We start from the raw sequence: 26119 nt of genomic DNA on the forward strand, positions 1-26119 counted from the left end.
GGGATTGTGGCTCTCCTCAGAAGTGCTTATTTATGCTCCCAGAAGGGGCTGGGCTAAGGCAGAGAGATAAGGTGAACCCAGAGAGCAGCTCTTCAGGAGGACATGTGGAGCTCAGGGTTCAAGGGTCAAACTTGCCTCTCCTCCCCCAAATTCCTGAAATCCTGGGCCTAAGCAGGTAGGCAAACAGGAAGTAGGGGCAGTGATTGCCCAAGGGGGACCCAGGCTCTGGTTCTGTAATCCAGGACGGTCAAATGGGCAAGGCTAGACTGGGGCCAGCCAAGAGTAGCCCCTGAAGGGAGTAAATCCATCTTGCAGAGCTGGCCTGGGATTGAGGGGGAGAGCTATATACTATTCCAAGCTTCTCCTTTGAGGCTCAATTTCTCTTTTTAAAGAAACAAGCAAAAATACCCCTTGTTTCCCATCTTAAAACCAATACTGAGTACTGGTTCCAAGGCAGAAGAGGAGTGCAGGCTAGGCAATGGGGCTTAAGTGACTTGCCCAGGGTCACTGAACTAGAAAGTATTTGAGAGCAGATTTGAACCCAGGATCTCCTGTCTCTAGGCCTAGTTCTCATTCCATTGTGCCTCCTAGCTACCCCCTAATTCCTTCTTTAAAACCTTGGGTGAGAAGGAAGAAAGACCTTGCCATTCTTCCTTTGGTGAGTCCCATTGTTCCTTTATTCTCAGGTCAGAAAGGAGGGACTCACACACACACAAGGGGGAGGGAAGAAATTGCCTTGGCACAGAGGGATGTCCCATACCCAGGTTTCTCCAATTAGGAGTTAAGAGGGACTCCCTGCTTCCTTCCCACAAAGGCTCTGGAGGAACCATTTATGCCAGAAATTTCTACAAGGAACACTTTTTTTGTCCCCACCCCCAAATCCTCATCCATCCCACCCCCACCCCCAAATCAGGAAATGTCAAAAGCGGGGACACTGGGGACTCCAAAGCCAGGAGAAATTGTAGCAGTGGCTTTTGAGTGGTTTTTCTCGACTAATTCAGGTCGTTTCCAAAACCAACCTAGACTCATATCTTCCAGGAAATCTCCACCAGTTGATTCATTGAATTAAACTCTTGACTCAATGTTTGGCTCATAACTAGCATTAGCTTGTCAGTTTAGCTGTGTAACCACCAGCAAATCACTTCATCTAAGCCTCAGTTTCTTCATCTATAATATAGGAAAAGTCATACATGTTGTACCTAATGAAGGTATGAGAGGACATTGTGTATTTTGCAGAGTTTGAAGTGCTTAGTGCCAGTTGTCTTATTATTATTATTATTATTATTATTATTATTCAGTTTGTAAGATGACCAAAGGAGTTGAGGACTGTTACTCAGGACCTAAACATCATAGCATCTAAACTTTTATCTTGTTCTGTCTTCCTGTGCTCATATTGGGGATGAGGGTATAGAAGAAAGACCTGGGATGCTTCGAGAAGTTTGAGGAATACTGTAGGGAAAGCTCCAGGGCTGGGGTGGTCTAGTAGAACGAGTGGTGAAGACCTGGTTCTGAATTCTGATTTAGCTCCTTACTACAGGGTGAGCTTGGCCTAGTTATGCTACTTGTTGGGATCTCATTTTCCTCATCAGAAAAATGAGGGGATTATAGTTGTTCAAAATGGATTGCTCCACGCGTTGAAGCAGGGTATGGCACGCTGTCATTGGCCCTATCTCTCCAGACTTCTCTGCTGATTTGTAAGTGTTTTTTCCATTTGGGTTGGTTCCAATTGGATGGTCTCTTTCTTGAAGCTGGCAACTGTGTCTCCATTCCTCTGTGTCCTCCCTAGTACCTGGAACTGGACTTTGCACACAAGTAACTTAATTAATGGCGTTGACAGCTATCTGGGCTACTGACTGCTGGAGAAAACAACTTCCTGCAGGGACTGTCAGGGCCAGCCTGGCTGGGGAGGAAAAGCCCTTGTTTTGGACTCTAGAAGTGGAGTCTAGTAACTGCTCCTGTGACCTTGGCCTCAGTTTCTTTACCTGTAAAATGTTGATTAGACATGCCAAATTTCTTTCCAATTCTGAGCTTTTGCTACTTGCGTGTAACCCAGAAATAATGCCGGTGAGATATTGTCTGTAAGAATGTCAATAAGAATTCTTTTCAACCAGTCCTGTCCAAAGACATGGAAGACTTTGCCAATTTGGGCATTTTTCTTCTTGGGCTAGAATACAGATATTAGATAAATTATAAATTATATAATGTTTCTGGCAGATTTTTGCCTAAATTGTCAAATACCGTATTGTTATTTTTCTTCAAGTCATAACTTTGCCAAATAACATGTATTTTTAATATTTTGCATAGTTGCATAGGTAGAAAAAACAACTATTTTTTTTTTGTAATTGAATAAAAGTATTAAGACATGGGAAAAAAAAAGAATTCTTTTCATCCAGCTTGCAGGGTTTCTGAGACGAGATAATATATGTATCTAGGTATCTTTTTTCCTTTTCCTTTTTTTTTTTAAACCCTTACTTCCTGTCTTAAAATCGATTTAAGTAAGGGCTAGGCAATAAGGATTAAAATGACTTGCCCAGGGTCCCCCGGGTAGGAGGTATTTGAGACCAGATTTGAACTCAGTCTCTAAGCCTGGCTCTCACTCCACTTCGCTGCCTTCTTGTAGCCATGTTTCTAGCCCAGGATTCTAGTCTGAGAATTTGCTCAAGACTTTACTCGATGGTGGAGAGACTGAACCCCAAATGTTCTGTATCTAGAAGAAAGTTCTCTGAAGGAAAGCTAACATAGAGAAGAAGCAACTACTGCTTCTTCCCAAATTCTTTATCTTTCCCTTCAGAAACCTTTCCCTGAGGAGAATCTGGAGCCATGAAAGCAAAATCCAGAGGAAACAATCTTTCCTTTCCCCAATTCTAGTCAACTCCATCCTTTATACAGGAAAAGAGCATCAACTAATCACGCTCTCCACCAATGAAGAAAGCCTTGATGCAAACGCATTGGTTCTGGGTTACACATAAATACCAAAATGCTCATAAGTAGAAGGAACCCTGGAAGTCTTCAAATTTGATCTCAGACAAACGGTTATACAGCCTTTGCTTGAATTCCAGTGACTGAGGGCTCACTACCTGCCATTCCACTGGACTACTCTACCCATTAGAAAGTTCCTCCTTATACAGGGTGTTCAAGTGTTCTGAAAAAATCTTAAATGTTTAAAACTACATCAAGACTTTTGACAAGTCCTGCATTAAGTTAAAACCTGCTTCCCTGTGCCTTCTATCCTCTGGGGCCAAGCAAAATGCATCTACATCCTTTCCTATGTGGCAGCAGCCCTCCCTACCATAGTTTGAAGACAGCTATCATGCCCTTTCTAAAGAAACCTCCTCTCCTCCACGTTAAGCGTTCTCAGTTCTTTTCTGCCTCCAGTCCTACAAATTCTTGCCTAGTTTTCATTGTCCCTCCACAAATATTACCCAGAATTCTATCCAAGGCAAGAACAGAGGATCCACTAGAGAACACAGCTGCCGTGGGATACTCTGCATCCTCCCTAGAGATCTCAACAGTCAGAACAACCCCCTCCAGTTACCCTTCGTCAGCACCCAAGCTTATCTGTGCTAAGTAACTAGGGGGTAAGGGTTAGGGAAGGATGGATGAGTAGAAGTCTTGGCTCAGCTAAACAACTGGAGAAAAAAACAACAGCATGTGACAGTGTAGGGTGAGAAAGATGGGGAAGAAAGGAAGATAAGAGCAAGCTGGGAGAGATTATATGGAAGGAAATTTGGATGACGGAAACTGGTTAGAATCATAAATATGGAGCTAGGAAGGCAGCTAGGTGGATAAAGCACTAGGGCTGGAGTCAAGAAGATCTGAGTTCAAATTTGTTCTCAGATGCTTCCTAGCTATATGACCCTGGGCTAGACACTTAACCTTGGTTGCCTGTTTCCTAATCTGCCAAATGACCTTGGAGGAGGAAATGGCAAACTACTCTGGTGTCTTTGACATGAAAATTCCAAATGGGGTCAAGATGAGTTAGACATGACTGAAACGACTGAATAACAACAAAAAGAAGGGAACTTGGTCCAGTTCTCTAATTTCTTTTTTTCTCCAATTCTCTAATTTTCCAAATGAATAAAATGAAACCCAGGGAGGAGTTGCTCAATGTCACAGAGGTAGTAAACATCAAAGGCAGGATAGGAAACAAGGCTCCAGAACCCGTGTTCTTTCCCATGGACCACGATGACCAGAGTTTGCAACCTGAACATTGCACAAAACACACTTTTTACAACAAACGTGCTGTTCTCACAAAAATCTGGGGATGCCTTTTCTTTAACACAGATTTATAGCATTTGGGGAAGGGATCATTTGTGACTAGATTATCTGGTCCAACTTGTCCACTTTAGAGATGACAAAATTGAGACTCAGGATAGGGGAAAGGACTGAAAATGCTCTAACTGGAGGAGAGGTTTCTTTAGAAAGGGCATGATAGCTATCTTCAAGCTGGAAGGAAGGGCAGCTGCCACATGGAAAAAGATTAGGCTTGTTTTGCTTGGCCCTGGAGGGTAGAAGGCACAGGGAAGCAGATTTTAACTTAATGCAGGACTTTCCAAAAGTCTTGGTATAATCTTAAACTTCTAAGATTTTTCAGAACACCTGAACACCCTGTATAAGGAGGAACTTCCTTATGGATAGAGCTGTCCAGTGGAATGGGTTACCTTGATAGGGAGTGAGCTTCCAGACATTTGAATTCAAACCAATGACTTATCCCAGGTCATATGTTGTTGTTGATCAGTCATTTCAGTTGTGCCTGACTCTTCATGATTCCATTTAGGATTTCCTTGGCAAAGCTATTGAAGTGGTTTGCCATTTCTTTCTCTAATTCATTTGACAGATGAGGAAACTGAGGCAAAAGGAGTTAAATAACTCACCCAAGGTCACATACCTAGTGTCTGAGGCCAGATCTGAACTCAGGAAGAAAAGTCTTCTTGACTTCAGACCCAGCACCCTATCTACTTAGCTGCTATCTATCTATCTATCTATCTATCTATCTATCTATCTATCTATCTATCTATCTATCTATCTATCTATCTGTCTGCCTNTATCTATCTATCTATCTATCTATCTATCTATCTATCTATCTATCTATCTGTCTGTCTGCCTATCTGTCTATCTGTGTGGCTGTTTGTATATCTTTCTATCTATCTGTCTGTCTGTCTATCTATGTGTCTGTCTGTCTGTCTATCTGGTTGTCTATCTGCCTGGCTGTCTGTATATTCTTTCTATCTATCTATCTGTCTGTCTGTCTGTCTGTCTATCTGGTTGTCTGCCTATCTGCCTGGCTGTTTGTATATCTATCTATCCATCTATCTATCTATCTATCTATCCATCTATCTATCTATCCGTCCATCCATCCATCCATCCATCCATCCATCCATCCATCCATCCATCCATCCATCCATCCATCCATCCATCTATCTATCTATCTATCTATCTATCTATCTATCTATCTATCTATCTATCTATCTATCTATCTGCCTATCTGTCTATCTGCCTATCTATCCATCCATCCATCCACCCACCCACCCATCCATCCATCCATCCATCCATCCATCCATCCATCCATCCATCCATCTATCCATCCATTCATCCACCTATCTGTATCTCTCCATCCCCGTCTATCTGTGTGTGTGTGTGTTTCTCTCTGATGCACACACACACATTTATGCCTACTCCCAGATTCGCAGTGTCCGACAGCTAGAGAGATGCCAGACAGATCCTAGATAGATTGATGGGTGCTAGATAGAGATCTAGCTAGATATAGTCTACTGCAGATCTGGGAGTTGGATTCTAAACCCAGCACGGTGTTGCTCTCCATCTTACTATGTCGCCTCCCAGTTCAGTAACTTGCTCTGTTACATACGGCCTCCCCTTCTTCCCTGAGCTCTTGGGCATCAGCCGCAACCTTTAGGGAACAGGGTGAAAAAGCTGACTGCAGGTATTGATAACTGGCTTTAGTTGATGAAGTAGTCAAGTGCTCAAAAATGCCTCCCCTTCCCTAATGTATATTCCATAGATTAGATTCATTTGGATGAAAAAATCCATGAAAACTCCAAATCCCCCTGCATTCTATTCGGGTCAAATGCACTAGGACTGTTTTGCTTGGTTCCAGGCACCATATTTTAAGATGGAAATGGACAAAGTATAGTGTAGTTTAGAGGAAGACTCGGGAAAACTCAGAATAGTGAGAACTCCAGACTTCTAGCTTAGACATTCTGGAGAGGACACCAATAGCTGCTTTCGAATATTTTAAAGTTTTGTTGTGGAAGTTACTAAACATACTTTTACATAAAATAAGTTGCCTTACAAAATGCTGAGTTGCCGTCAGCCCTCACTGAAAATATGAGTAGTCACACTTTTGAGAGGGGTCACATAAGATAACTTCTGAGATCTTTTCTATGACACAATCATTGGGAGAAGTGATCGCATTGTCTCAGATAATCTCACTGAATGAATGGGTGTGTGGAGGGAGGTAGAGATTTTTTTAAAAGGCCAGGGACTTTTAAACCATAGCAGATAAGGGGTCAAAGAAGCGGAGGAGAGGCTCTGAGTAAGTATAGAGCACTGGCTATCACAGGTTGAGGAAGAGAGAGGACAGGAGGTAGAAATCTAGGTGGAGAAAGGGGAGGTAGATTTATTTTCCTGGCTTGGATTCCATGCCAGGATGTCAAGAAGGCATTATCTTTACCACAAAATGAGGGCACTCCAAGGTAAGAACAGTTTGGAATTCAACCCAGCAGACTAGAGGGATAAGTAATATTTGGTCTGTCTGAATTCTTGTTCCTGAATGGATACAGAACAACCTAGAGTCAAGGAATGGGAGAAACGGGTCTATAAAGGACAAAAGAAATGGAAAATGGATCTGTGATTTCATTGGTAGAGAACATTTGGAAAGAAATCCCTGTAGAGGCCAATGCAGATCAGGGTCTTCTGAGAGCTGCCTAGAGCACTGAAGGGTTAAGAAATTTGCTCAAGATCCCACAATCGGCACATGCCAGAGATGAAACTTTAATTTAGGTCTTTCTACCCACTGTGCCACGTTTTATATAAAGGACTTCCCAGAATTCTCTCATTTTTATAGCCCTGATGCATGTTGCTTCCCCTCCAGGCCTATTCTCCTCACTCTCTAAAGCAATTTGGGATCCCTGGAGAAGTTTCTAGGCCCTTTCTTAGAAATGATGGAAAGTCTAAGGCTGGAAAGATCCTCCACAGTATTTTTTTTTAAACCCTACTTTTCCATCTTCAAATCAATACTATGTTCCAAGGCAGAAGAGTGGTAAGGGTTAGGCAATGGGAGTTAAGTGACTTGCCCAAGGTTGCCCAGCTAGGAAATGTCTGAGGCCAGATCTGAATCCAGAACCTCTGGTCTCCAAGGCCTGCCTCTATCCACTGAGCCATCTAGCTATCCCTCAGGGTATTTCTTATAAAGGAACAGGGCTAAACTAGATGTATAACAATTACAACAACAATAATACCCAGTATTTATTCTAATGCTTAGCAGAATGCCTGGCACATAGCTTGAAAAATGCTTACTGAATTTATAAAGTACTTTAAGATTTCTTTTGTGTTCTTTAAGATTCCTAAGGCCATTCTGACAGCTGTTCATGAGTTGTAATACAACTCGACCTTTTCTCCAGGCTTCATTCCCAATTTCAGCAATTTGTTTCCATATTGATCCTATTACTTCACTTTTTAAAACCTCTCCTAAGCAGCCTCTTGAAGTTCTTCCCAGCTCTCTGAAGTCTGCGGGCTGAAAAATCCCTTGGCAATCATATAAAACTAGCTTTATGGTTTCAAGGTATTGTTTAAGGTTTATTATCCTCAAAACCACTCAGTGAGGTAGTGTATTATCACCTCCCACTTTACAGATGAGGAAACTATCAGCAATGGAAGGAGCCTCAGTCCGCCAGTTTATCAAACTGAGTCCTTTGAGTTCCTCCCCACCAGCGTTATGGTGAGAACCTTCTGCCCACTCATAGTTCAAGCGGGCATCGTCTCAAGGTGCCCATTTTCTATAAAGCTTTGCAGTTGGAAACACTGTTCAGAGAGAAAAGTCCATCTGACTGTTGAGGACTCAAGGCAAAGCTGAATTTCGGCTTCTCCAAAGTGTATGTTTCAGAAAGCAGTGTGAGAGAATAGGCTGAATGTTCCCTGTCTTGTGGCACTGAAGGCATATTCAGTCTCGTGGTCTAGCCTCAAATATTCACAAGACCCCTGTCCGCCATCTAGAAAGGCATCTCTCTGAATCACGAGGCAAACAAGAGACTGACATAAGATCATAATCAGGTTTTTATTTATCATGATCCCCCACTGTTCAACTAGGTTAATTGTAAGTGCCCCACAAAAAAAAAATGGACTAAAGGTCTTCTGACTGCAACTTGGGTTGGTGGGTTTTGTTAAAATCTTTTTTTTTTTCCTTTTTCAGTCCAACATAAATGAGAAAAAAAAATACTTGTGACATTTCCAAATAACAGAAGTAATAGCAAAGTATATTAATGTACATTCAACATATACTGGGCGTATTGGTTACTACAATACAAAGCAATAATAATAAAAAAAAGTGTGGTACGCAAGATGGCACGATTAATTGACTCACTGGCTTTCATCTGGATTTGCTAGAGGGTGGCAGTTTGCTTTCCCAGAAATACAATATCATGTAAACAAAACAAAATTGGGGTGGGGGGGGGGAGGCAGTAAGGAAGCGAGTAACAATGACAGAGAGAACAGATATGGAAAAGTCAAACAAATGCTTTCAGCGGTTTCTTGGTACCTTCCTGCTAGGCAGGCAAAGTTGTCACAATTAGAGTAGAAACTGGGATCTCACTCCTGGACAGGTAAAAGAAATGGGGCATGGGAGAAACCCAAAGAAGCTCTCCATTCTGTAGAAATCCATTTGTCAGGAGATGCTGCCAGGGCTCTGGGTTTTCCAATGTTCTTTTTCCAACTGAAGACTGATTCCATGTTGGTTAAAGGTGGGGGCGATGGTGGGGGCAAAGTAGGGTTGAGGTTTGAGGTGGGAGTGAGGAGAGGTAACCTATCAGCAGCATTGCACTGGCTATGCTGGTCTCACATTTCCTTCTGTGCAAATTTGGGAGAAGATCTTGGGAGAGGACATGGGATATTTTCCTCTCCTTTCTCCAAAGGAAAAAAAGAAAGGATCAAGTCTCATTTACAAACAAACAAACAAAAAAAAAACAACAAAACACACACACATACATACACACACAAAAACAGAAATAAAGCAAAACAAAAACCAAACGTTCAAAAGGTGATGAGCCCATATACTCTCCCAGCCCCCGCCAGTGGAGAAGGCTTTGGTTTCTAATAATAAAGCAAAGAAAAGAGAATGACAAATGAGAGCCACGGTGTATGCACTGCATCTGCTGGGGAAAGGAGACCATGACAAGTGTCACTGGCACCAATAAGAAGTGCTCACAATTACAGTGTCATTAAAGGAAATAAAATACTTTTGAACAAAGGTGCAAGTCACAATTCAAATAGAACAGAATCTAGTTAAACATTTCTCTTTTAAACAGAAATTCCTTTTGTCTTTATTAATAATAATAACAACAATAATAATAATAACAATAACAACATTTACCAAAAACAATTCCTACATGATCAAGAAGAAAAAGGGGGCTGAGGATGGTGGGAGGTAGGGAGTGAGGAGGGATCCAATAGAACCTCCTGTTCTTGCTGTGGCAAGGAGGCTGGAAGGGAGGGCAGAATTTGAAAGGAAAAGGTAAATATATATATGTATATATATATGAAAATATATATGCGTGTGTATATTCATAAACACATACATATATGTGCATATACATACACACACATATATATAAAAGGAGAAACAATCCTTTTAGCGCAATAAAAAATGAGAATGAAAGATGCCACAAAAAGCAGATTTCACCACTCTTGGGTGTTCTAGTTGTCCGTGGGTAGAAGGAATGGTTTACCAAAGGGATGGTAAAGGCAACCGGCTCTGGTGGTGATGAGGGGTTCTGTGCCACAAACAAGCTCCCCAAAGAAGGTGAAGTGAGACTATCTTGCTCCAGGCTACTCTCATCATCAATACTAAGATTCTGATAGGACTTTGGCTCTCTGTTAATAGCCTGCCAGGCTGGGCAAATCTTTTCAGTGGGTATCAGCAGTGAAGATTCACAGGGTCCCAGCTAAGGGTCTCCTAAACTTTGCTTATTGCTTGCCAATGCTAGATCCCACCCTATCCCCACTTTCCATCCATTCCCCTGACATGTAGATTCTAGAGGTGGCTGTCCTATCCTCTCCTATCTGTTCCTGGCATCTGACAATGCTGGCAGGGATGAGGGGCCTTCTGGGAGGACTGCTTTGGGTGGTGGCTCAGAGACCCTAGGCATCCATCCACACCCCAATCATCCCTCCTGTCTCTGAAAAAGCAGAAAAGAAAAACAGCCTCCAAAAGAAAACACAAAACTCAAATACACTTTTGCCAAAAGTGGAGAACTCTCATTTCCCGTTTATTTCCTCGGTGGCTTGGTCATACAGGCAAATATGGTAGAACACCCTCTGAACCCCAAGGAACAGCACACAGATGGACTGGATAGGAGAAAAGGAGCTGTGATGTTCCAGCTGGGGAAAAATACAATGGCAATTTGGCGCAACGCTGCTAGATACTGTGGGTTTAAAATGAACTTTTAAAATTCCCAAGCTGTACACAAAACCTGCAACAGAGAAGAAACAAAGAAGAGTCAGTTTGGCGTAAGAACCCGAAGTTAGTGGGCTCATTTTAAACACGCATCCCTCAGCCATTGGGGAGGCTTGCTGTGCGTGCTCATGGCATGGACTTTGAGGTGTGGACCCCCTCGTTTTGGCTACAGTTCTAACATGAACTCACAGGTGATTCTTTAAATCTCCTAAACCTGGGCTTACTTTCTCCATGCATAGGCTCAAACTAGAAAACTTGCCTACTTTGGAGATCTTACCTGCCCTTGATCAAGACAAACTGGTCCACATTCAACATACTTTTACTTTCTGTCATAGTAACAACTCTAAAAAGGAAGGGTAAGGGCTAGGCAAGTGGGATTAAATGACATGCCCAGGGTCACATAGCCAGGAAGATTTGTCTGAGGCCAAATTTGAACCCAGGTCTTCCTGACCTTAGGTTTGGCTCTCTATTCACTGTGTCACCTAGCTGCCCCCTGGCAGAGAAGATAAGCCCTCCCCACTGTCTCACTGCCATACACATACTACCTATCTTTCAAGGTAGAAACCAAATCTATCTTCTCCTTAACCATCTCTAGTTAAAACAGGGGTTAACCTCCTCTGAATGGATGTAGCTTTCACTACTATCCATATGCCACTCATATGGCACTTAGTATATACCAATTAGAATCCTACATCTGTATTTTATCTCCTCCTAATGAGCAATTAGAGGGTTAGGGACTGTGCCTTAATCTCTTCTACCTTTCCCACAGCATCTAACAGAGTGTTGGGCACCTCATAGGGACTCAATAAGTAATTGTTGATTGATTTTGAGAATGCTGAGAGGATATGAGCCATGAGGAAAGTTAGGGCAGGTCATCCATGGAGAAGAGTTATTTAACTGTAAGCAATTCTAACTCCACTGAAGACATCCTTCCAGCCTGTGGGAAGCGGGAGAGCTGCCAATGGCAGAGCTGTCCTAGTCAGGCCCATACTCACTCCTAGTTTCTTGTTACACCCCAGCCTGCTCCATGCTGAAGGAGACCTCAGGATGCTTGTAGCTCAGTAGAATGTCTGTAATACATGTAGATGGATAACAAGAGTTGTGTAAGTGCTGGTTGCCGTCGGTCAGGTCTGAGGGCTCTTGACCTTCCAAAGTCTCCCTACAGCCTGAAAGACCAAAAGGAACATTTGAGATTGGCAAGGAGGAAGAAGGAGAGGACTTTTTATTTGGGATGAAGGAGTTTACCTCCCAGTACTGAGAATTCTGAGGACCTCTAAAGAGGGAGCTAGACCTGAAGATTTAGGCTGGGGGTTGATGATTATAAGCATTTAAAAAGTTTAACTTAAAATTTTTATATTTAAATTTCAAATTTAATTTCTATATCACAAAGCCTGATCACTGGGTGTCTACATGCCCAATTAAGTAGGCAAAGTGCTGTCCCTTGAGGAAAAAAAAAGTCCTCCTTGAAGCTAGAAAGAAAAAGGCCCATAAAGGCCACAGTGGTCAATTTTTTTAATAGCTTTTAATACCTTCTTATTTGTGTACATCATATTTCCTTACTAGATTCTTTGAGGGGAAGAACTGTATCCAACCAATAGCATGAAACTGTCTATTACAAAGTTATTCAGATAATCTCAAATGGGCCCTCAGAGGAGCAAGGTAATCTTTTTGCACTTCTCTAATTGATTCATCTTCCTATTCACCACAGCAATTATTTTAAACCATTCCAAAACCTTCTCAGCCTGCCATGGCACTTTCTCCCTGTACCCTCTCAGCTGAGTACCCCATCTCAGTTTTTGCCAAAAAAAAAAAAAAAAAAAAAAAATTGAAGCCATTCGCTGAGAGCTCTCACTTCTCCTCTCCTCTTCCTCCTCTCATGTCCCTCAGATGTCTTCCTCAACTATCTTCACCTAACATGAAAAGATTTCAATTCCCCCAACCTCAACATACTCCCTTGATCTGGTCCCCTCCTGCCTTCTCTAGATTGCCCCTCTATCATCTCCATTTTCTTCTTAATCTTCAATCTCACCCTATCTACTAACTGGTTCTCCCTTTCCACAATGCCTGATGACATTGTTTCACATCCCCCGCCCCCCCTCTGCCCAGGAGCCAATGGGAATACACAGGGGGGTAAGGTGGGCAGCTCACAGAGGGCAGAGCTGGAGGGAAGCAGAGTACTTAGGCCATTCTCCTTCCCCTCTCTACACTTGCTGACGACATTCCTCACTTCCCCTGCCCCTCTGCCCAATGGGAGCACTTTTTCCCTCCCCTGTGTGGGATAAGGGAGGGGACATGGCATGCCTGGCACTCAGTGTGGGGGGGTGGGCATGGCACCAGGTCTGGGGGGGTGGGATGGAGGTGGGGCCCAAAAGGTTCATCATCACTGCCCTACTGTCTACAAACATACTCATTCTTAAAATACAAAAACTCCTCTTGGTCTAGGCAGCCCTGCTGGTGATTGTTGGGTGGCTAAACTCCTTGGGAAAGTTGTCTATGGCTGGGCCCCCACATTCTCTCCTCTCTCTGGAATCTCTGAATGGGAGATTCCTCCAAGGTTACTGGTGTCTCAATCCCCATCCTTCCTGACCTGCCTGTGGCCTTGGACCTCTTCTCTTTCCCTTGTCAGGACAACCCTCTCTCCTGCTTGACTGCTTCCTGTTTATCTTTGCTGGAACTCTACCCAGATCATCTCACTTCCCAGAGGTGTCCTCTAAGGCACTCTTCAGGGTTCTCTTCTATTCTCATTCTATACTTTCTTGTTTGGTACTATCATAAGCTCCCATTCTCATTTCTATGTGGATGATTGTATTCATTTATTCAGCCAGAATGGGCAGCTCTAGGTGATATACTGGGTCTGGCATCAGGAATACCCTAATTCAAATTTAACCATATCCTCTTACTATCTGTGTGATCCCCGGCAAGTTTGCCTAACCTCTGTCTGCCTCAGTTTTCTCAAATGTAAAATAGGGATAATAACAGCTCCTATTTTGTAGAGTTGTTGTGAGGATCATGAGAAATAATTTTTGTAAAGTGCTAATACAGGGCCAAGTACATAGTAGGTCCTTAATAGAAGCTTGTTTGTTTCCTTCCTAAACCTATCATCTCACAACACAATGGTCTACTAGAGATCCCTAAATGGATAATCTTAAACTTGTTATGTCCAAAACAACCTGTTAGCTCTCACTCCCAACTACTCCTCCCAGCCCCCCAACTCCCTCACTCAAACTTCCCGCTTATTGTCAAGGGCACAGCAACTCTCGCAGGCACTCCTGCTTATCATCTTGTCATCCTAAACTTCCGGTTCACTTCCCATACCCAATCCATTGTCAAATCTTCTTGTTTTTCTCTTCCCAAGATCTCTTTTTTCCTTTTTTTAAAAAACACTCACCTTCCTCTTAGAATCAATACTATGTATTGGTTCTAAGACAGAAGAGCAGTAAGGACTAGGCAATTGAGATTAAATGACTTGCCCAGGGCCACACAGTGAGGAAGTGTCTGAGGCCATATTTGAAATCGGGACCTCCCAACTCCAGACCTAGTGCTCTACCCATTGAGCCATCTCGCTGCCCAGATATTACTTTCCACTCATGCTATATTCATCTTGTAGGTGCAGAATCATTTGCACATTGTCTTTATTATACATGTGGCCACCCCTCAGGGCAGAACTATGCTTTGGTCCTTCCTTGTATCTTAGTTCTTTCTTAGCACAGTGTTTTGCACAAAGTGATAAAAATAGCCAACATTTAAATAACGCTTTAAAGCTTGCAAAAGTGTTTTACAAAAGGGACCATTTTATCCTCAAAACAACCATGTGAAGTAAGTGCTATTATCATCACCCCCAATTTACAGATGAGGAAATTGAAGTAGACAGAAAATAAGTGATTTGTCCAAGGTCACAGAACTAGTAATAATCTCAGGCAGGAATTAAACTCAGGCCTTCCTGACTCTCAGGTTAGTGTGTAATCCATTCTGTCACATACCTGCCCCTTGGCACTTAATCAGTGTTTGTTTGTCTCAATTGAACAGAATCAAGTTCTTTTGTCAAAAAATCCAGAGCACAGAAAGCATGTCCCCAGGCTAAAATTTAGGGCATACATTTTCTTCAGGACAGGGAAAGCTTAAAGAAAATCATGAGAGAGACGAATAAAGCAGGAATCTATGTGCTGGTAGTTGTAAGGACTGAGACCATGTCTGAAATGGTGGTGCATCCTTCAGCAATTCCCAATTCTTGGATGCCGCTCTCTGAACTCTAAAAATGGTCCTTGTTGAACCCAGATAGAAGTCCTTAACTAGATCTACATTACTATCACTAATAACCACTACAAACACTCATATTTATATATTCCCTTACAAATGACTTTCCAACAGGTCTATGAAGAAGATAATGTGGGTATGATCATCCCCACTTTACAGATGAGTAAACTGAAGCTTGAAGGTTGAGTGGTTTGTCAACTTCAGAGAGTCAGCAAGTGGCAGAGCAGGAACACCAATTCCAGGTTCCTGACGGTCTCCAAGACAGTGCTTTCCCCACAATCTCTGAGCAGTCACTCTCTGTACTGGCTGGCAAATTTCTGACCAGATGCCCTGCACTATGACTCTGGTGTCTGGACATCTCACAACCTGAGAGAAGGGGGAGGGGGAGAAAGGGAGTAAGGGAAGATAGAGAGAGACAGAGAGACAAAGAGAGCTAAAGAGACAGAAAGATAGAGAAAGATAGAGTGAAAGAGACAGAGAGGGAAAGAGAAAGAGAGAGAGAGGGAGAGAGAAAGAGAGAGAGGGAGAGGAGTGGGGGGGAAGAGCCAGACAGAAAGCAAGAGGGAGAGAAAGAGAGAGACAGAGAGAGAGATGGGGGTGGGGGGGAAAGAGCTGGGTCCCTGAGCTTACTCACCCCCTCCCCCCACCAATCAGAGCCAAAGCAGATCAGTGGGCTGCCAGACTCCAACTATCGCCTAGAAGCCCCTTACCCTCACTCTCCCTGTCCTGAAGCTGCTGGCTCCCCATGAGTGAAGACTGACTGAGGACGGCATCCGACATGCGAGCAGAGCTCAGTGCTTTTCCAGCCATGAGACTCATTCCAGGCAGGTTATCCAGCTGCACCTGTAGAAGGCAATGATCCAGGGAGGTGAGAGCTGAACTTGGGCCTGTAGCTACTGAAACAGTTTAGGCTCTAATCCTAAGCAACACCATCCCCTTCCCAGACCCTGGACAGGCAGCAGAAGGGACAAGTATCTTATTCTTCCGGAGTTTCAGACTTCCCTGTTTCCCTATTCACCATCAAAGCTCAAATGGTAATAACAAGTCACATGTATGTGGCACTTTAAGGGTTTCAAAGAGCTTTTAAAAATCACCATTTGAGGAAGGGAGTACAAGTATTATTAGCCCCATTTTATAGATGAGGAAGATGAATCTCAGAGAGATTAAATGGCATGGCCATGGCCACAATGGTGGCATTTGCATCTGAGTTTCTTAACCTCCAATCCATGTTATTTCCATGCTGTCTGAGGTTCACTGAGGGGGTTGGTTATAGGATAAGATCTGGATAAGCCCTCTTAAAACATGGCCTCTCTAAAACCAGACCTCTTCCCCTCAATCATGTTCAGTCAGCTCCTGTGAAGGAAACTCAACAGCTACAACTGCTTAGTCTAGAACTGTGAGTTCAGATCTAGCCAAATGGACAAACTCAGTGTGGCTCTCAGAAGGCTCCCTGCTCAATGGACCCAAGAACCCCTGGTGGAGTTAGGTTAAAAAGCCAAAGTTTTGGGGAAACATATAATACTTATGTCCTTAGCTTGGAATTTGGAATATGGAGCTCAGTGACTGGGATTAAGAGAGAATTTGTTGAAATGACTATATGTTAATTTGAAAATGGGATTAACTCTCCCCTGCCTATTTTTTAGATTTTAGTCACAAGGAATGTATATCCCCCCACTTAATCCTTAAGTGGGGGGAGGTCTATGACCCATATATGCTAACGAGTGACAAATCAAAAACGACTGACTGCCCTCTGGACAGTCCAAAGCAAAGCTAAAATTGCAATTGGTCCATGTAAAAGTGGAAGGAAGGCACAGGAAGTGATGCAAAGAACTGTCTTTAAAAATGGTGGTAACTTCATGTGACCAGTTTTTTTCTCCTTTGAACTTGGCCTCTAAGGAGCTCCAGCTTGGAACCTCAGACTACTCTTGGATTTTCCTTAAGGACTACCATGTGGATGAGTGAAAAATGCCGACTTCCTTTCCTGGTTTTTCTGGAGGTACTAGCCTCTGGAGAGACCCCTTGTCTTGGAGGAGGCCTTGTGGCTAGAACCCCTGTTTAATTTACCTCTAAGGCCCCTTTCTGGGGCCTATGAAGTCCCGCCCAGTTTGGACCAGGCTGGAGTAATTCTCTTTCTTTCTCTGATTTCCTCACTTTCACTCTTTCACTTTTTGTAAATAAACTACCATAAAAAGTCATTCTGACTTGAGTAATAATTTTGGCGACCACAATTCTTATAAATTTAGTCCAACCTTTAATTTTGAACCCTTACATTAACTTCCTATGAGTGCCAGAGGAGGTTGGACAATAGCTGAGGGAAACAGACACTGCCTAGCTAGCACTGCTACTAAACTGTCTCTTTTCAGAGTTTTCCAAGTTTCCAAGTGACTTTTAGGAACTCTCCCAAAGTAGGAAGGGCACAAACATACATAGGCATCATCGCTGTTCTGGATAGTGTGATGTCTCTGTAGAGTCCGGGGCCTGTGATGCTCATTGACAGTGGAGCGTGTTGAGTAACCCAACCCGTTATGATCAGGTAGCTCCATAGCTTGTCCAGGAGAACTTCTGTCCATACAGTTCCCTATGACAGATTCTGGGGAGACAGCAAAATAGGAGGTCAACAATCTACACAGTAACACAAGCCTCTCACAGCACAAGCACCTAACAGAAGACAATATAGTACCAAGAAACAATATATGCACATCTGAATAAAATGACACCCAAATGAACCACAGCATTGCTGGGAGAGAAACTAAGCTGTAGCTAGCCCTAAATTTCATGGCATTTGAGCTTTTGCTTCCATGTCTATCAGGGCCCACTAAATAAGGAGTCCAGTTACTGGTTTACCTATTCCCTAGAAGTAAGCCTATAGGAGGGAATCACAGAACGTTAGAACTAAGGCTGCTTACGAACATAATATCCAATTCCCTCCTTTTGTAGATGAGGAAACTGGGTACCAAATGAAATTAAATGACTAATCTGGAGTCCCAGAATTACAACTGAAGTCTCTATTGAGTTCTATGTCTATTATACTATGCTAGTGTCTACCCATTAATTTGGGTTGGATTATTCTAAAAGTGTTGGATTATTCAGTGACTTCATGAGTGATTGTTGGTAGAATAGATTTCTCTGTTCTCAGGGACAATCATGAAGTATCTTGGTCGATGCAAGAAAGCCTGAATGTATCTTTAGTTTTCCCCCATCATAAAACATGAATATTTTATTTGTCTTAAAAGGATAGATTTCTATGACATGTCATTTCTCTGAAGAATTAACTCCATTGACCAGGCTCATACTATATAACTTTCATATAAAATACCTGAATATGCAAACTATCTGTAATTTCATCAGTCTAGGGAATCATCAGTGTGGAAACTCTTTCCACCAATAAGACAATAACCCATCTATGATTTAGGAGATAATGAGTTGCTAGAGGGACAAAGAAATTAAATCACTTGCTCAGAGTCACATAGAGAAGTATTGATGCTAGAATTTAAACCAAGCTCTTCCTAATTCTCTACTTAAAATAAAACAGGGAAAAAAAATTAATCCTGATTCTATACCAACAGTGTCAAACAGTTATTTAATCAGTACAAGTAATAAATTGCATTGCACAAATGGTAAAGAAAGTTGAGATCCATTAAAACATAAGCTTCATGAAGGCAGGGAGAGTTTTCAGCTTTTTTCTTTGTACTCTGTACTCAATATAGTACCTGGCACATAGGAAGCATTTAATAAACACCTGTTGATTGATTATTTAAATCCATTTATTTGAATCGGGTTAGGGATTAAATGAGATGACCTTTTCAGATTTTGATTCTGCCACCTACTCCCTGTGTATGACTTTGGTCAAGTCAATTGCCCAATTTGGTACTGAGTTTTTTAATTTTCAAAATGAAGAAATTGAACAAAACAATTTCTAATGGCCTTTTAGTTTTTGTTTTTTTTAATTAATTATTGGGGGGGGGGGGAAAGAGCTAAGTGGCTCAGTGAATTGAGAGCCAGGCCAAGAGCCAGGAAGTCCTGGGTTCAAATCTGGACTCAGATACTTCCTGGCTCTGTGACCCTGGGCAAGCCACTTAACTCCCATTGCCTCGCCTTTACTGCTCTAACACTTTGGAACCAATATACAGTATTGATCCCAAGATGAAAGGCAAAGTTTTTTTTTTTTTTTTAAACTATTTGTTTGTTACATTAAAATTACTAAGTATTTCCTATCCTCTCTACCCTCATTAAATTAGAGAAGGTATCATTTAAGAAAAAGATATATGTACAACTATATAAAAAACTATGTCTTGCTTTTTCTATTGATCAGTTTTTACTCTAGAGGTAGACATACACAAGTCATTCTTCAGTGTTTTTTGTTGCTGTATATAATGTTTTCTATGTTTTTCTTGCTTCACTCTTCATAATTTCATGTAGGTCTTTCCATGTTTTTCTAAAAGTAATCTGCTCATCATTTCTTATGGGAAAGTAGTACTATTCCACCATAATCATATGCCACAATTTATTTAACCATTCCCTAATTGCTGGACATCCCCTGAATTTCTAGTTCTTTGGCACCACAAAGAGTTATTATAAATATTTTAGAACATATAGGTTCTTTTCCTTTTTCTCTGATCCCCTTTGGAAATAAACCTAATAGTGGTATTGCTAGGTCAAAAGGTATGGACAATTTTCTAATTCTTTGGGTATAATTCCAGATTGCTCTCCAAAATGGTTAGATTAGTTCACAGTTCCACCAACAATGTATTAGTGTCTCTATTTTTCCACATCTCCCCTAACATTTGTAATTTTGCTCTTTTATCGCTTTAGCCAATTCGATAGGTATGAGATACCTCAAAGTTGTTTTGATTTGCAGTTTTCTAATGATCCAGAGCATTTTTTTCATATAGTTATATATAATTTTAATTTCTTCATCTAAAAACTGTTCATATTTTTGAGCATTTGTCAATAAAATACCTAGGAGTACACTTACCAAAAAAACTCTCAGGAACTAGATGAGCATAATTATAAAACACTTTTTATACAAATAAAGTCAGATTTAAAATAACTGTAGGAATATTAATTGTTCATGGATAGGTAGAGCCAATTTAATTCTACCTGAACTAATTTACTTAATTCTATGCCATCCCAAATTAAATTACCTAAAAATTATTTTACCGAACTAGAAAAAAATAATAGCAAAATTCATTTAAAGAAAAAAAGGTCAAGAATATCAAAGGAATTAGTGAAAAAAAATGTACATCAGTGGAAACGAACAGACATATGACAAACAATAGTAAAAAATTATAGTGACCTTGAGTTTGACAAAAGTAAAGATCCAAGTTTTTGAGATAAGAGTTCACTATTTGGTAATTGTTGATAAAACTGGAAAGCAGTCTGGCAGAAACCAGACAAAGTCCAATATCTTACACCATTTACTAAGATCAAATCAAAATGATATATAACCAAAACATAAAGGGAGATATTATAAGGAAATCATAAATACAGGGAACATATTACCTAATAAATTCATGGACAAGAGAAGAATGAATAAATAAACAAGCAATAGAAAGCACTATGAGGTGTAAAATGGACAATTTTGAATACATTAAATTAAAAAGGATTTGTACAAATAAAAGTAATGTAGCCAGGATTAGAAGGAAAGCAGAAAAAAAAACAAGTAAAAAAATTAAAAAAGCAAAAAATAGGAAAAAAATTCTAAACAGTTTCTTGGGAAAAGGTCTCTATTTAAAACATATAGAAAATTCTGTCCAATTTATTAAGAATGTGAGCCAGGGGGCAGCTGGGTAGCTCAGTGGAGTGAGAGTCAAGCCTAGAGACAGGAGGTCCTAGGTTCAAACCCGGCCTCAGCCACTTCCCCGCTATGTGACCCTGGGCAAGTCACTTGACCCCCATTGCCCACCCTTACCAATCTTCCACCTATGAGACAATACACCGAAGTACAAGGGTTTAAAAAAAAAAAAAAAGAATGTGAGCCAGTCCTCATAGTTTGAAATCATATAATGTCTTCCACGGGATCATGGATTTTCTAATTCTAATGTGTGGGTCCCTCTTATGGGTATTAGGAAGGAAGCAATGGAAAATACCAGCTACTAATATAGCTAATGATACAAAAATTATCTTGAAAAAGAGTACACAGGAGAAATACGGAAAGAAATGAATTCTCAGCTAACTTTTACTCAAATTCAATTAGGAAAGTATTAACAAGTGTCTACTATGTGCAATCACCATACAAAAATAAGGCTGGTTATGCAATTCAGTTTGTGTTAATAAGGCCTTTGTAAACCTTTATGCACTATTTTAAGTGAGTTTATGGCTGGTTCGCTGGAAAGAAATCAAAAGTATGGAGAATATGGATGTGGCAGGGAGAAGAGGGAAGATGGGTTTGGGAGGAAAGAAAGGAAGAGAGAAATAGTTGGGAAGAATGAAAATATGAAGAAACGCCTTGTAGAACCAATTTATCATATTGCCTACCAAGCTCAATCCCTCAAAGTAGGCCTGGTCAAGAGATTCCAAGCCACACAAGAAGCCTCTAAAAGTGGCCCAACACTGGAAGTTGGAAGTGGGAAAACTAAGCCTTCTGATTTTGCTCTGCCAAAAAATAATTCTGTACTATGATACTCTACATTTGAATGACAGTTCGTATGTTCCAAAGATGCTCTGCTTATTTTTGGCTTCAGGAAACCTCAGGTAGAGATGTTCACCATTTGACAAGTGAGGAAACAAAGAGACTGACTGATTTGCTTGAAGTCACAAGCTGAAGCTAAAATTCATACTCCCAACTCTTAGACCCAAGTGTTCTGGGCTTTCCCCCCTTTCTATTAACTCTCATTGCCTTATGCAGGTGACTTCTATCTGTTGCAATCACATGGTCTAATGCCAAAGGCTATATTTGTGTTAATGCCAGCCTATAAAAAAAATACAAGAGAATCAACTGAATCACAGGAGCCACTGATTCATTTGCAAATGAGTAAATGCACTTTTGATATTTTAGTTTTCAGGAGAATAGCCTAGAAGACACACATAGACACACATACAAAGGAGACCTAAGAAAGTGCTTAAATAGAGGTTAAGCAAACAAATAACCATGGCTGTCTCTGTTCAAGCCTCAGAACATTCAGAAGGGCTGGCATGTAATTTTTGTGCTTGGCACTTGGGAGCATAAATAAGTCTGTTTTTGTGTGTGTGTGTGTGAAGAGGAAGAACATCAAACTTAGGGAAAACAGTCCTCATGCCACCTAAACTGATAAGATTAACTGGAAAATGCATGAGAGGTCATCAGATAAAAATATTAACTAATGAAAGGGAATGAAGTTTGAACCCCAAGCCAATCAACAAACATTCATTAAGAGCATACTATGAAACAATCTCTTACATCCTCTCCGGTGAGATATCATGTACAAATAGAAGAATATACAAAATATATGGAGTAAATACAAAGTAATTCATGGGGAGGAAGGCACTACCAGCTGGATTAGGAAAGAATTAGAAAATCTCATAGAGTAGAAGAGGTTGCTTGAGTTGAGCTTAAAAGGGATTTACACAGTGGATAGAGCCCAGGGCCGGGAATGAGAAAGATCTGAATTCAAATCCTGCCTCAGGCATGACCCCGAGCAAATCACTTAACCTCAGTTTGTCTCAAGTTTTCTTATCTGCAAAATGGGGATAATAATAGGACTGCCTTCCTAAGGTGGTAGTAAGGATCAAATGAAATAACAATTGTAAAGCACGTGGTACAGAACCTGGCACATCTTAAGTGCTATATAAATATTGGTAGTTGTTATAATATCTAAAAAGAGGGAACTAAGGAGGGAGAGAGTTCTAGGAATGAGTCAGGGAATGCAAAGGGATGGAGATGGGTAATAAGTAATTCAGCAAAGAGGCCATCGGTCTGCAGCCAGGTTGGAAAGGGCTTTAAAAAGGAGTTTCTGTTTGATCCGGGGAAATAAAGGAACTACCAGAATTTACTGAGTAGTGGAGTGAGGTGTCAGGCCTGCTTTAGGAAAATCATTTTGTTAGCTGTATGGAGGAGGACAGAATGGAAAGGAGAGACTTGAAGAGGGGAGCTCAGAGGGAAGTAGCCTGGGCGGGGTGGCTGTGTGAAGATGCCCCCAACAGAAATAAGGCTTGGAGCACAGAAGGGCCATTTGGAAGTTGGGAGGAAGATAATGAATTCCGTTTTAGACTATCAATTAAAATCCTTCAGTAAGCAGCTGGTAACACACAGCTGGAGTTCGTTTCAGGCAGTGACAAAGGCTGGGAGGGAGAGCACTGGGAACTACCTGCAAAGAGCCCAGAGGAGCTGATGATCACTTTAGAAAGGATAACCTTCTAAAGCTAAAGACCTTTTTATAGAGAGAAGGTCCAAGGCAAAGCATGAAAGTAAGTCCATAGTTAAAGGGAAGTAGATGATGATTCAGCTAAGGAGACTGGGAAGAGAAGACAAGCAAGTAGGAAAACAAGAGAGCAAAATCATGAAAACTCACAAAGGAGAGAGAACATCCGGGAAAGGGTAGGCAACAATATCAAATGTTGCAAAGAGGCCAAAAAGGATGAGAATTGAGAAAAGGCCTACACTATAAAACAGTGCATATCCTTTGATACAATAATACCAGTACAAGGTCTATACCCTAAAGAGATTAAAAAAAAAATGGGAAAGGATCTACTTGTACAAAAATATTTATAGCAGCTCTCTGTGGTGGCACAGAACTGGAAACTGAAGGAATGTGCAACAAGGTCTATTGTGGTGATGGAATACTATTTGTGTAGTAAGGACTGATGAACAGGATGATTTCAGAAAGAGCTAAAGAGACCTACGTGAACTGATACAGAGTGAAATAAGGAGAACCAGGAGAACATTATACACAGTAACAGCAACATTGTGGGACCATCAATTGTGATAGACTTTGCTACTTTCAGCAATACAAAGATCCAGGACAATTCTGAGAGACTTAGGACAGGGTACTAACTACTTCCAGAGAAAGAACTGTTAGGGTCAGAATGCAGATCAAAGAATACGATTTTTCATTATAGTTTACTGGAGTTTTTATATGATTATTCTCTTACAAAAATAAACTATATGGAACTATGTCTTGCATGATAATACATGTATAAGCCAAATAATATTGCTTATCATTTCTGGGAAGGGAGAAGGCCATTTGGAGCTTATAACTTCACAAAACTTATGCAGAAAATTGTTATTATATGTAATTGGTAAAATAAAGTATCTTTACAAAGAGAAAAGGCCTAAAGATTTGACAGTTAAAAACACCAATAATTTTGGTTTTGTTTTTTAAACCTGAATCTTCTGACTTAGTATCAATTCTAAGACAGAAGAACAGCAAGGGCTAGGCAATACGGGTTAAGTGACTTGCTCAGGCACACAGGTAGGGAGTGTCTGAGCCCAGATTTGAGTTCAGGACCTCCCATCTCCAGATCTGGTGCTCTATGTATTATGCTACCTAGCTACCCCACACTGATAACTTTGAAGGGAGTAGTTTTAGTTTAGTGATGAGGTCAGAAGCTAGATTACAAAGAATTTAGGAGGGGGTCAGTTAGGTGCCTCAGTAGATTGAGAGCCAGGCCCCCAAATGGGCACCCTGAGTTCAAATCTGGCCTCAGATACTTCCTAGCTGTATGATTCTGGGCAAGTCACTTGACTCCCACTACCCAGCCCTTACCACTCTTCCTCCTTGGAACCAATACACAGTGTTGATCTTATGGCAGAAGGTAAGAGTGTTAGAAAACAAACAAACAAACAAAAAACAAACCACTCAGAGTTGAGGGATGAAGATAGAAATTAGAGTACTGAGTATGGAGAATTATTTCTAGGCAACTGGTCGTGAGATGGGAAGAGACATTTTAGGACTTGAGGTAATGCTAGAATTAACAAAGGATTTTTTTTAAGGATGGGAAAGACCTGCGTGTGTTTGTAGGCAGCACAGAAGTACTTAGTAGATAACTAGAGAATAAAGATTAGAAAGGGATGACTGAAAATGATAAAGAGAAAAGATAAATTTAGCCCTAAGAAGGGTGCTTATTCTTGCTTTTAAGCCAGTTTGAGGTTAACTTTTTTTATCTGGTCTTTCCACGACTGCAAAGATCACCGAGGGAAATTTTCAAATGAAGAGAAAAAGCTTATAAAGTACAGTGGCAAGTGTCTGTTTGAGTAGAACTGAGAACATGCAAAGGGTGAGGTGATCAGGGGGTGACTATACAAGGGGGAAAAAATGACTGGTTGGCCTAATTCCACCTGAGATATCAGTATATAAACCACCCACTTTGTGTATCAACTGGGGCAGCTTGCACAACTCCTTATTGCATCTGTCAATGTTGACTTGTCTTTATTCATTTGTAGAGTCTGCAAAGCTGCTTTGGCCAAGGGTATGACACAGGTACTTAACCCTTTTAGAGGTTGTGAGGCAAAAATCTAATTTGTTGCTATTTTTTCTTGCACCAAGTCCACTGGTCTGTCCAAGTTGGAAGGACCAGTGACAATGTAGTACAATTTAGATATAAAAAGAATGTGACTTTTTAGAAAACAACAAGCTGGTAAAACTCACTGTATGGACTAATACTTAATCCAAAATAGAGAAACACGTAATGCAGACAAAAATACGTATAGTGCCTTGACTGTGCCATCTCCAGACAGGTATAATGAAAAGGTAGGCCTAACTATACCAAAAGTCCCTGTTTGCCTCTCCTTTTAAAAAGGATATCTTCTAAAGACTTTCTTATTCTGTTTAGAAAGCTCACAAAATCACAGAGCTGGAAAAATCATCTAGTTTAATTCATACCTGAATAGGAATCTTCTCTACAACACCCTAACAGTGGCCATCTAGCCTTTACCTAAAGAGCTTCAGTACTAGGAGACTTATACTTTCCTGAAGCTGTTCAATTCCACTTTTGGTCAGAGCTCACTATTAGAAAGTATTTCTGTATTTCCTTATTAAGCAAAACAAGAACATTGTACATGGTAACAGCAATATTGTGGGATGATCAACTGTGAAAGACACAGCTATTCTTAGCAAAACAATGATCCAGGACAATTCTGAGGGACTCAGGACAAAGAACTGTTGGAGTTGGAATGAAGATCAAAGCATATGATTTTTCACTTTTGCTTATTTGGGTTTTTATTTTGGGGTTTTGGTTTTATATGAGTATTCTCATACAACA

At 41.0% G+C, this 26119-nt stretch overlaps 1 protein-coding gene across 1 annotated transcript in view; it reads right to left on the bottom strand.

Annotated features, from left to right (window-relative positions):
• Window positions 1–9835: 9835 nt before the first annotated feature.
• The window catches only part of SIK3 (SIK family kinase 3), a 280799-nt gene continuing 264515 nt past the window's right edge, over window positions 9836–26119 (bottom strand). Inside the window, exons 22-25 of the mRNA XM_044669586.1 lie at window positions 17368–17531; window positions 15652–15784; window positions 11683–11853; window positions 9836–10703 (exon numbers count right to left, since the gene is read on the bottom strand). Coding sequence (XP_044525521.1) covers window positions 11696–11853; window positions 15652–15784; window positions 17368–17531 — 455 coding nt within the window. The 3' untranslated portion in view covers window positions 9836–10703; window positions 11683–11695. The remainder of the gene's footprint in view (window positions 10704–11682; window positions 11854–15651; window positions 15785–17367; window positions 17532–26119) is intronic.

The sequence above is a fragment of the Gracilinanus agilis genome, chromosome 3 (genome assembly GCF_016433145.1).
Source record: "Gracilinanus agilis isolate LMUSP501 chromosome 3, AgileGrace, whole genome shotgun sequence".
In the NCBI taxonomy this organism is placed as follows: Eukaryota; Metazoa; Chordata; class Mammalia; order Didelphimorphia; family Didelphidae; genus Gracilinanus; species Gracilinanus agilis.